We start from the raw sequence: 13,346 nt of genomic DNA, 5'->3' as shown, positions 1-13,346 counted from the left end.
AGTAGCAGGAAATGAAAAATACTTTAAACAGCAAAAGTACAGCCAAATAGCATCTATTATTTTAATTCCAAGGGGTGAGTGAAAAACATAGATCACCTACAAATTTATGTTTTCTCAGATAGCAAACTCGCTGTCCCAAACAACAGAACCTTTCCCTAGTAAATAAAACATTTTAAATTTGCACAATCAAAAATCAGCAACAGTAGCTTAAGCTATTACAAAAATAAATCATCACGGATATGTAATTTTCCACTTCTCTGATCTTGGAGGGCATAGTAGTAAGGAAACATCCAGTAATTCAAAGATACAGCAAGTGACCTAAAGCAGAGTTCAGAGTAGCCCAGCCAGATGGCAGACAATGGCGTGCAAAGCACAGCAATTTAAACAGCTACAATACAGCCAAGCAGCCAATTGTCTACTATTGCTTTTATTACCTGGGGTGAGTGAAATCCCCAGAACTCCAGCAAATGTACCTTCCACCACAAAGCAAACTCAGTGCCCAAACAGCAGAACCCTTCCCCAGTAAGAAGAAATATTTCAATTGGCAAAACAAAAACAACAGCTTATATTATTTAGCAATAAAAACAATTTGCCACTTTCCTGCTCTTGCAGTGACCAGTAGTAAGGTCAAGTGTGGTAATTCAAAAACACAGCTAGAAGAGCTTCATTTCTCCTCAAAGTCTTTGACTATATTAAAGAGGAAGATGATGGTAACAAGAATATGGACTCATATGTTGTCCTTTTCTTAAATCCACAACATATAAGAAAATGAATGACTTAGCCAGCAGCTGTTGCCCATTAAGATGGTCTAATAATTTTTTGAAGCACATACTAAAGAGAAAAATTCCTCAAAACAGAAATTTTGTGTTGACTGTTAACTATATGATGGCTCTTACACATTTATCACTACCAGAAATTTCGGCATAGTTGTTACATTGTATGTTTGTGTGAGTAAAGTATGGGGTTTTCTACTGATAGACAATCATATAGATAAAGAGAGAGATTTAGTTCACACTGCGCTAAATTTGAAATAAAATATATTTTAAATGCATTTGGCTGAGAGATTGACTATCTACACACTCATAATATCTTTGCTTGAGTCTGGTCTTTGCCACTTTGTAATTTGCCTTTTTGTAATACCTCAGTACTACCCCATTTTGTAGGGGTTGTTATTCTTAGTCTTTTTTTTCTTTTAGTGACCTTTTGTATTGTGAATTATTTTAGATTACTAAAAAATCCATTGTTCACTCACTCTGCATTTTTAATTGCATTTGAACAGTGTTATTTCATCTGCGTTTCATTAATTCTAAATTGTATTACCAAAGTTTTGACCTTATGCTGGTGCCACTTTTTCAAATATCATATTAAAAGAGATATATTATCCACTATCCTGTTGCTGTTAATACAATGGTTTTGTACTTTCTTCACTTGTTAAAAGATTTTAACAACACTGTTTCTTTTTGCAGATGCACACACATAAATGAAGAACAGACATTATCAACAATGAAAGCTTCTATTTCTGAAACACTATCTTGCGTTGGACAACTTTTCAGTCAGATGATTGAACTAGCATTGTCTCAAGAAATTCAGGTGAGCTTAAATGGACAGCTTTGCAACAGAGCTAATAAAATAATACAAATAATTTAAATAAAGTAGTGTATCAGTAGCACAACAGGTAGTGCACTCACCTTTGGTGCAGAAGGCAGTGGATTTTGTTCCAACACCAGGTAGATCAAGTACTGATACTACAGTACAGAATAAGGGGCTGATGCACTCATGAGTTTGTTGTCCTTTGGATGAGATATTAAATGGAGACCTCAACTTTTTGAGCTCTTGGTATCTCAGATTGATGTAAATGATCCTATGGCACTTAAGGGAAAGAGCAGGGGAAGTTTGCTAATGCCTTGGCAAAATTTCCCTTAGTAGTATAAATATCATTTCAAGTGCTCCCTGAAAAGAGAACACTATCCTTGTGAGAGTTATCAAGCCAACAAAGGACATTTTTTCTCAAGGTATGCTTCATTTATTTTCATAAAGGATGCCTCCATCAGAAAAAATAATACTTATCAGAAGTCATGAAGAATATAATGCCAAAGACTTTAAGCATATGTGTTAGCATAATCATACAGATTTTATCACTAGTTCTTCAGAGCACACAGATCTGCAGTTCAGTTCTAAGCGCAGGAATCTTCTGCCTAATGTTAATGTTATCTCTCTGCATTTCTTTGGGGTACAGATCTCCAGTTCAGTTCTAAGCGCAGGAATCTTCTGCCTAATGTTAATGTTATCTCTCTGCATTTCTTTGGGGTACAGATCTCCAGTTCAGTTCTAAGCGCAGGAATCTTCTGCCTAATGTTAATGTTATCTCTCTGCATTTCTTTGGGGTACAGATCTCCAGTTCAGTTCTAAGCGCAAGAATCTTCTGCCTAATGTTAATGTTATCTCTCTGCATTTCTTTGGGGTACAGATCTCCAGTTCAGTTCTAAGCGCAGGAATCTTCTGCCTAATGTTAATGTTATCTCTCTGCATTTCTTTGGGGTACAGATCTCCAGTTCAGTTCTAAGTGCAGGAATCTTCTGCCTAATGTTAATGTTATCTCTCTGCATTTCTTTGGGGTACAGATCTCCAGTTCAGTTCTAAGCGCAGGAATCTTCTGCCTAATGTTAATGTTATCTCTCTGCATTTCTTTGGGGGTTTAGTGGGGTTTTGATTTCCTTCTGCATTCCAAAGACATGATGGTAGATACACTGGCAATTTTAAATTAGCCACAATTGTGAGCATTTCTGCCTGTTGTTGGGACTTCCATCACAAGAAGAGTTGATTTCTTCTTGTTTCCTTTGCTTACCAGGATGGACTCCACCTGCAATCATGCTAAAAGGAATGAATCATATAATGCTCTAGATGGATGGATGGATGGATGAATGGATAGATGGACTGAACATACAACAGTTACCATAGACCATCAGTCCCACTTCATATAGCATATATATCCAAGATAGAAGGAAATAACCATTTTGCAGGCAAGGTTAAACAAGTAAATTTGAAACAGGAATTGCCTTCTCCAGACGTAAAGTATATCCTGTGAAAGGTCACATGAATGTACTCCAGGTGTAACAGATAGAGTTGAGCCGTATCATGGTTTATAATATACAGCTTGTACACCACTGCACCATTCACCCTTTTAAGCAATAGTATATTTTGCCACTGTACATAGCTCTCAACCTCTTACAAAAAATCTGGACATAGCTAAAAACAATGGGGGGTCAATGTCTGTAAAATAGGAATGCATTTTAAATATTCCTCTTATAAACTTAAAAAAGTTGCTAGAATAAAAGGAATTATGTTACCATGCATTTTGTGAAGGATATGAAGTCTGAAACTCAAATGACTGTCATTATTTAGTGAATTCAGTCCTCACCGATTCTACACAAAAATCCAGAAAATAAATTTTATGAGGAACAGACCAAAAATATGAGGCAGAAATCTGGACATTGTGTGAAAATCTGTACAGTTGGGAGGTATGCCACCGCATGATGTTAGTGATACAACGTAGGAGTTAACTTCATATCTAAGGGTGACTGCTATCTCCCTGTATCTTTCTGTTAAAGGTGAGTTGCTAACAGTGTTACAATGCAGTAGAATGTTCAGACTTAATACAGTTACATTTGTATACAACACATGATTACATTGCAATGCCAGTCTAGAAATACCTGATATACTACTACTATTCTAATGCGTCTCATAAAACTTGAAAAAAATCAAACATATGTTAAAAAGTAATTGGAGTGGGCAGGGATAGTCAACCATGATTAATAATGACCGCTCTGTCAATGTTATTAAAGCATTTCCATTTTGATTAGTTTGTAATAAATATTTATAAATACTAACATAGTTGGTTTATCATTGTAAAAAAGAAAAAATATACATTAACTTCAGACTCCCAAACATAAATAATAGATGCAAGTAGAAGAGTCCTTACTTTCTGTCTAAAATACTTTTATTCAATCAAGGATTTTGCTCTCGCTCAAAAACTCTAATGGAAACACTATTTTGAAATTATTTCATTCTCCGTGCACATTTTTTTTTTATTAAAGAGGCCTTTCTTTGTTTCTTTGAAATAGAACTGTTAAATCCACATTCTACTTCTCTAAAGCAATGCAAATGAATTATCTTGGCTTTATAAGATCCACAGTGTCCTCTTCTTAAACAAGCAAACAAGCTGAATACATGACTGCATTGATTTAAAAATAGCATTAGTTTATAATACTAGGATTCAGCTAGCACAAAACAAAAAAGTACTTGGTATACTAACTGGCCACAATTTAATATTTGGTCAGCATATTCTATATGCTGTTCAAAAACCCATTGTAAATGAAGACTTCTTTAAGTTAAACCTTTCCTAAGGACATGCACATAAGATCATAGCTCATATCTATCCAGTCCCTATTTTCCAGCATGCCTCACCAGTTTTGACTAACCTACAGCCTAATAAGATTGCATAGATTCAAAGTAACTACATTAACCAAACACACCACTGTCATACACTTTAGTTCCCTAACTGGTTTGTGTTACCTAATCTATCAGCCCAGACTCACATTAATATTGCTTTTGCCTTACAGAGAACAGCTTTCACTGAACCAGCACTTAGTGCTTACTGAAAAATATGAAAACTTAGTGGTGAATGCCTATACTTTTTATAGATAAACTGTGGAAATCTGTTCCAACACATCAAAAATATCTCATCTTATCTGCTATTTAAAACCCTCTTGAAATCATACATGTCAACAAAACTGTCCTGCACGTGTTACACCCCCATTAGTAAGACCCCTTTTTCTAATAATTTCTCATCTGTATTTTAACATCCCAGAGAAATCATACCTATCAATAAGACATCCGTGGTCTTCTACAGCAACATTACTCTCCTGTAGTATCAAGTCAAGTAAATATCTTAAAATCTTCATAATTTTTCACTTGATTGCAGGTCTCAAATAAATAACTTGCACATCTGCAGTCTGAGTACTAAAATGTATATGTGACTTTATACATAAACTGTGAAATAATGTTGAATATTCTTTAGGTAACTGGGATTTGAACATCCTATAAATACTGCATAGTGTATTTAACATGGTAATCAGCTTTAAACTAAATATAGCACATGATTATCTAATATATCTTATTGTTAAGTCATTCTAATTGCCTGTAGAAAATGTATGTGCTGTTGAGTTTTTTTCCATGTTTTTTTATTGAAAAGGGGATTTGCCCACTAAGATTTTCCCAGTAATCAAAGGCTAAAAATTGGGAGGTGCAGTGGTGCTCACAACATGAGGTTCTTCAATTTGATTCTTGGCTGGGTTGCCTTCTATGTCGAGATTACATGTCCTCATCCGCATGAGTTTTCAATGGGTGATCCAGTTTCCTTCCACATTCCAAAGACATGCATCTGGAGCATTTCTCTTCGGGCCTCTGCTGAAAATGGGTTCTGTCCCAGTAGGACTTTCCCGATAAGCAAATGTTAAATAAAGTAAATAAATAAAAATAATAAAACAATAAATAAATTCCTGTGTTTTTCCCCATGATAAATTCGGTAAATGTAAGTTCTATATCTTTTCGCCACTATGCCGTTAGCTATCCAGTCATCCCCTTATCATCCAGCCCCTTTCTTTTTCCCCTTCCTCAGTATTTTTCAATGACTGTAAGAGCTGTCCAGGGAAGCCTTCATACAGGAAATCTCAGCAGTAATCTGCACCCATTTCAGCATCCTAACACATTAGGTATGTTTCTAACCCCTCCCCTGGCATGTGGATCTCAGCAGGATCCACAATTTCTTTCCACTGTGAGTAAATGCTTCCAAGTACCAAGAATGAGGGCTACCATGTGCAATTCCTGCATCTGGACCATCTTCATCAGTGCTGCACCACCTCTAAGGGAGTCTGGAATTGGATGATCCTAATCTGCTCTAACAAGAATACACATAATCATCTTCTGCACTTCATCTCTAGTAGAGGAATGAGTCACTAATCCAAACCGAGTCACCTAGAATGTAAACAGGCTTTACCCCCCTATGCCAAAGGAGATGGCTTCATTTTGACAATTGTAGATTGCATTTTATTGAGAGGAGTTATTCCACTGAGTTATTTGATACCTCCTTACAACAAATAAGGTCTGAATGAGAATCCTGAGACTTAAGTCCATACTTTGGATATGGTAGTGTTTACAAGCAATTAATGATGACTGCTAGTAGAGTTAATAAGACTAAGCATTTTTCTTATTTATCATTAATTACAATATAACTAGTAAAAGGAATTAACAGATTATTAGGAAGAATGAGACAGTTTTTTTATATTAATGCTAATGTAAAATTGTCTTCAGAGGCTCAAACCTAAGTGTAACCACATTTGAGAAGTATATTAGGAAGCCAGTACTTTGCAATAAATTACACAGTGAAAACACAGATTTGAAAACCCTGCTACTGAGGTGATGTATTGTAATGATAAATTTGTATACTCTAGGACTAAGGGGATTGCATTTGTCTCCTTATGTTAGTAGCATATGCTTTATGCTGGTAAGAAAGAACCTGTCCAGCATGTCAGCAAACATGAAAACTTGCATGACACTGTACAGGAGAAATTATATAATCATGTTCAGTGAGCATACCATGAGTGCAATTTAAAACTTCAGATGTGGGGAGTAATTTTAGTAATTTGTTACTAAACGTAAAGACTGGATGGGAGATTAAATATAGATGGTGAAGTTGGTAGCGGGTTGACTTCTTTGTTTTCCAGCTGACATCTCTTAGCAGCCTAGAGCACAACTACAAATTGGTTGCTGTTTAACTTTGTTGTATATTTTAACCTGAAGAATGAGACTGTATGAAAATTTTTAGTGGCTTATACTGTTGTTCTTCCTGTTTTATAATGGCCACTTTTTAAATTTTCCAATTTTTTCCTCTGAGACTGAGTATATACAGAGATTAGGATTGGAGGGGCAGATCTCCCTCACTGGTCAATTAAAGTTGGTAGCAATGTTCCACCCCATGAGTGTTGTGCAATGTTTTTGTTGTTTTATTGTTCTAATTATTGGAAAGTCTACATGTTTTGGTTGTAATATACTGAATGTCAGCTAAGGAAGGTGTAAAGTTTTTTTATAGACCCCTTTTCATCCTATGTTAATATCTATGTTATTTTCCATCTGCAACATCTATCATATCCGATTAACTAACACTTAAGCATTCATGATAAATATTTTCAAAACAATGAACAATGACTGGTTATGGTATGCTTGTCTGTTGTTTTTTTCAAAATCGGATATGGAGACATGTCTGGATCTCATGTTCCAGACCTTAACTGTGTTAATAAAATTGGCTGCTCCATTCTAAGACTGTATTCAACAGACTGTCCCTTCCTTTCAATGTATTTTTCAATTTCTCTGTTTCATTACAGTCCTCATTTTCTGTGTGCATTTAGGAATAGTTTGCATTATAGTCATAATGTAACGCTTTATCTTGAATTTGGTCTTCAAAAATAAACGGGTGTCTTTGGTACAACTAATGAGTAATAAATCTCATGGGTGTCTTTAATACAACTAATGAGCAATAAAGCTCATAGATGTGAGTAGTCCTAGCATCATCTTTCCAGTTGTGTGTAGACCGGTGGCCTGCAGATGCAACATTATTTATTTATTTGTGCTCTGAACTTCTAGTGACTAGATAGTCTGCAATTCTCAAGTCCCATAATGGCAATCAAAACAGTGACAGCAGTTTATCTGTGGGCTGCTCTTGTGAAAGTATACATGTACAAATACTCTAGTTTGATCATGACTGAATGCCCTGTGGAAAAGCATTTCTTTATCTTTATTTTTATTTCTGTAACACCCAATAATTAAGCTGATGGAATGAAGAGAGATCATCCATTCATGTGTGTGTCATCTTCCATTCTTATACAGTGGCATTTGTATCACTGTGCAAACTATCTGGCAGTTAGTGGTAATCTAAGATAGAGATGTTTCTTTTACTTGCTAGGTTGTTGCATAATGCCTATGTTTTTCTTAACCGGGAGTTTTTTTTTACTTTGTTTTTATGTTGAACAATATGCCAATATATGGTCTAAAGGACAAAACAGTTGATTTTGTTTGCAAATATGGCTATTTAAACTCATAACTTGGATTATAACAGGTTTCACTGATTATTTTAAGCATAAAATGTATTCACATAGTTAGACCGCTTCCAAAATAGCAAACACTATGAATGGACTATTTCATTAACTAAATAAAGAAGCTCACCAAACCAGAAATACAAAAAAGCTAAATTTTCAATCCATTTAGCATTTTCATCTGCTAACATGTTATATTTCTTCATAACAATGAAAACAATCAACCAATTAGTTTACAAGAAGTTTAAAAGTCACATGCACAGCAAATAACCAAGCAAAACGTTTTGTCTGTTTAATTGCACTTAACTTACAAATACAATGCTTACAAATTGCTTGTGTTTTAAGTTTAGAATCCATGTCAAAGCTGACAATTATTCATTTAAATCTTGTATAGAGTTTGCTTTAAGATTACATTATCAAACACATTCCTTTTTTCCCAACAGCCTGTCCAAATCTTCCCATTTTTCATCTGAAATAATAATGTCTACCGGCAAAAAAAAAAAAAAGAAAAAAAAGAACTTTCTACAATTTTTGCAATAAAGTGATAATAAAGATAAATATTTTTGATCTTTGACTTCAAAGTGGGTTTATATCATACATTCAAAAGCTAACTCTGAAGTGCAAAAATCCGAACTTCAAACCTCGAAGTTCAAATACGTTGAACCACAGAACGGAGATAGCCATAGAGTGCAGGAAGGGAAGATTTTCCTTTACTGCACGGTAGTGTGATCTCAGAGTTGGTATATTTAAGTAGTGGGGGGTGTGGGGGGTGCAGGGGGCTTGCCCCCCTGCATAGAGTGTTTTTTTTTGGCAGCTTCGATGTTGTCAGCTTTCGACGTTTAAAGCTGGCGGCATTGAGGTTTGGAGTTATCAGCTTTCGATTATGTGATATAGACCCCTTCAAAGCATATGCATATTCATTATCCAGATGCAACAGCTTCTAATAGTTTTCCCCAGAAACTGTTGCATGTAGCACAGGCTGCACTGTTTACAGTTTCTTGACTATACCAGTTAAGATACTCTGCAACACACAAAGAAACACTATTATGTGAAAAAATTTCTACTGACCAGACCTGATGCAGCAGCATTGCCTGCAAAGGCAATAAGAAAATGAACAAAACAATTTGGTTTACTTGTAAACCCGATTACCATGTTCTCTTTCATGTGCTTTCATAACACTTTCAAATGTTTACGTCTGTGTTAACAAAAACACTGTAATATCTTCTCTCGCAAATCATTAGGGAATCCAATGAAAAGATTTATTGTTCTTAATAATTTTCTTAATATCCTTTGAGTCAGTCCATTTAATTTCTCTAAGTCTTTTGGTTTTCTAATACCGTGGTGGGAATGGATCCCCTTTCCTAAGTCAAAGTACAATTAAAGTTCATGAAGTTAGTGTTGTTTCAAGCTATGATGTTAGGCAAAAGTGTACATTGCAGCACCCAAAATGCACTCAGAGTTGTCTCCTTTGGCAAATCATATGGAGTTACACGTATCAGTAACACATCTAAATAAGAATATCAATTTTTTTTTTATGAGACCTATCGGATTTACTACTACTACAACTATTAGAACTGTCTGTGTATCCTTCCACACTGCCCTCATTTCTGCCTGCAAATCCTGGTAGTTTATGATGTTGCATCTCTTTGTAAGATACTGTAATCACTGGGTGCAGCAATTTCAATGATCAATGCTACTTCTGTCTTCGTTTTACGGATTACTATACATGGTTTTCTCGCATCTATTTTTTGAACTGTTGGTAATGGGAGATCCCATGCAATATAAACTTCATCATTCTCTATAATGCTTTGTGGCTAATGTTTCCAATGCTTCTAAACTACCGCAGTATTACAATGTTTGCACAATCCACAATGTAGCAGTCTTGCCATATTATTATGCCTTTCAGTAAACAGTCCTTCTGCCAATAGTGTATCACACCCACCAACAAGAAGTATGAGTGTTTCCAATTTTGTTTTACAAAACCTACATTTGTATGTCTCTCCCATGTGTTCGATTAATTTTTTAAACCAATGTGTATGCAGTCCACTATCCTGGACTGCCAATAATAACCTTTCATCTTTTGGTTTAAATTCACCTCTCCTTAACCATTCCTGCATTTGATCCAGATCAACATGAGGTTGTTCTAGGCGGTTTCTGTACTTATGACTATATTTATGCTTTTTGCATATTTTCTTTCCTTCTCATCTGATACTTCTCCTTATATTCTATCTTTTGTTTTTTTGACATATTCAGTTGTTGACTGACTGTCAACTTCTGGTATGCTTGGATCTTGCGAGGTCAGCAGATATGTATGGAGTTCTGGGATTGCAGATCTATACATGTAATAATTGTCAAGGAGGCCCATATGTCCTTCAGAACTAGGAATATATAATCTTGGTATACAGTGATCTTTAAATATCATTTCTTAAGAGCGAAGCATTTTTCTTGTTTTTCTGTCCAACTGATCCAATACCTTTTCAGGCCAGTCAATCACCCCCAAACTGTAAGTTAGAACAGGAAGAGCAAACTGGTTTATAGCTTGGACTTTGTTCTTAGATGTCAGGGCTGTTTTCAATATTAATTTTAGTTTTCTAAAATATTCTTTACTGAGTTTTGTTCACATCTGTTTGTTTTATTCTCAATCTTTCATCATTACCCAAATATTTAAACAGTTTCTGCTGCTCACATTCTATTATATTACATCCCTGTTCCAGACTGAGATTTTCTTGGTGCTGCAGCTTTCCTGCTTTAAATGTTGCTTTTGTACATTTATTAAGACCAAATGGCATTCTTATATCATCTGAGAAAGTTTTGACCACTTCCAATTGTGTTTTTAGCTCTTCATCTGATGAACTGTACAGTTTTAAATCATCCACAAAAAAGATGAGAAGTCTTTACACTTTGTTGTCATTTGGTAGCCAAATTATGAAGTAATCTGTTAAGTAGACAGCTTAATGGGTTAAGAGCGAGACAAAAGAAAAGCAGTGATGAAGAGTCAACCTGGAATATATCCCTTTGAATATTTATCCCTGGGATAATAATTTGTTTATCATGGCTTAGCTGCAAAGTGGTTTGCTAATATTTCATAGTCACTGTAATGCAATTAATCAGTGTAGGATTTAACTTGTATATCTGCAGCACTCCTTTATCCATCAAATGCTATTTTGTAATCTGTCTAGCTTTTCTTAATTTTGTTTCAATTTCTCTGTCTTTTACTTCATCCAATATCATATCCTGTGCATTTGACCTTCTGTCTATTCAGCATCTTTGTAATGTTCTTCAGGGCTTTTACAGATATTTTCCAAAATGTGTCTATATTTTCTTTTTGGTAGTGTTTCCATTTCTTTTGCTTTGTTTCCCAATTCTCTATAAATTTTTTGGGCCATCACTGAGTTGCTTATTTTGAACTTTTCTTTTTTTTATTTAATTTCTCTAAGTCTTTTAGGGTTCTACTACCATGACAGGAATGGACCCCATTCCTAAGTCAAATTATGTTTAAAATTCATGAAATTAGTATTTTTTCAATCTTTGATATTAGTCAGAAGTGCTCTTCGCTGTACCTACAATGTGGCTAGCAATGACTCCTTCTCAATGACTGTAAATTCTTCTTTATAAGACCTGTTCCTCCTACTACTACTAGAGCTGTCTGGGTATCTTTCTTCCACATTGCCCTCATTTCTGCCTGCCAATTCTGGTACTTTATGACTTTGTCTCTCTCTATACGTGAGACACTATAGTCACTGGGTGTAGCAATTTCAATGATCAGTGCTACTTTTGTCTTCTTTTCATGGACTAATATATCTGGTTTTCTCACATCCCATGTAATATAAACTTTGCCATTTCTATCATGCTTTGCGGCTCATGGTTCCAGTGTTTTTCAACTACTGCAATATTATAATGTTTGCACAATCCACAATGCAACAGTCTTGCCACATTAATATGCCTTTCAGTAAACAGTCCTTCTGCCATTAGAATATCACAACTAGCAACAAAATGTGTGACTGTTTCCAATTTTGTATTACAAAACTTACATTTGTCTGTTTCTCCCACATATTCAATGGACTTTGTAAGCCAGTGTGTACTTATTCCACTACCTTGGGCCTCCAGTATTAATCTTTTCTCTTCTGGTTTAAATTCATCTCTCCTTAACCATTCCTGGGTTTGAACCTGATCAACATGAGACTGTTCCAAGAGTTTTCTATACTTGCAAATATATTTATGCATTTTCCGCATTTCTTGCCTTCTCATCTGATCCTTCACCTTATATTCTTGCTTTTGTTTTTTTTTTGGCACATTCAGTTGCTGCCTGATTTGTATCTATTTCTGGTTTTATTTCCATTCCTGCTTGACGCCAATTTGCTTGTGCTAAACTAAGCAGGGAAATCATCTTAGATGTATTCTCCTCATGTTTCAACACTTTCACTTTGTTTGAGTCTTGTGTGGTCAGCAGAGATGTGCATGCAGTCTCATGACTGCAGATCTTTACGTGTAATCAATTTCAAAGAGGCCCGTTCCTCCTTCACAACTGGGAATGTATAATATTGGTATGAACTAATTTTTATAAATCATTTGATGAACATGAAGTATCCTTCTTGTTTTCCTGTCCAACCTATTCAACACCTTTTGGGTTCAGTCAATCACTCCAAAACTGTAAGTTAGGACAAGAAGATCAATTTGGTTTATAATTTGGACTTTGTTAGATGTCAACACTGTTTTCAGTATTAATTTAAGTCTTCTAAAATATTCCTTACTAAGTTTTATTCGCATTTGTTCATGTTTTATTGTTGATCCTTCATCAATTCCCAAATATTTATACACTCCCTCTTGTTCAAGTTCTTTTATATCGCATTCCTGTCTCGAACTGATGTTTTCTTGGTGCTGCAGCTTTCCTGCTTTAAATGTTGCTTTTGCACATTTATCAAGACCAAATTCCATTCGCAACATACCTCTCAACCTCTCAGTGCAAGAAATCTGGACAAAGACTGACAAAATGGGGGACATATCTTAAATATTACTCTTATAAGCTTAGAAAGTTACTAGAGTAACAGGATTTGTTTTAACATATATTTTGTGAAGGGTTTTTAAGTCTGAAACTCAAATGTATGTCATTATTTAGTGATGTCAGTCCTCAGATCATCCCAGTAATTTGTCAGAAGAACACAGATTCTATGAGGAACAGACTACAAATTTTGCCAAAAA

General features: G+C 35.2%; 1 protein-coding gene across 4 annotated transcripts in view; it reads left to right on the top strand.

The window, feature by feature from the left end:
* The window catches only part of INSC (INSC spindle orientation adaptor protein), a 1,312,382-nt gene that overhangs the window by 634,109 nt on the left and 664,927 nt on the right, over positions 1-13,346 (top strand). For all 4 annotated transcript variants that reach the window (XM_044082782.1, XM_044082784.1, XM_044082780.1 and 1 more), the window contains exon 5: positions 1,467-1,590. In XM_044082782.1, coding sequence (XP_043938717.1) covers positions 1,467-1,590 — 124 coding nt within the window. The remainder of the gene's footprint in view (positions 1-1,466; positions 1,591-13,346) is intronic.

The sequence above is a fragment of the Protopterus annectens genome, chromosome 9.part0 (assembly GCF_019279795.1).
Source record: "Protopterus annectens isolate FY-2018-M chromosome 9.part0, PAN1.0, whole genome shotgun sequence".
NCBI classification, from domain to species: domain Eukaryota; kingdom Metazoa; phylum Chordata; order Ceratodontiformes; family Protopteridae; genus Protopterus; species Protopterus annectens.
This window is presented reverse-complemented; position numbering and strand designations above follow the sequence as displayed.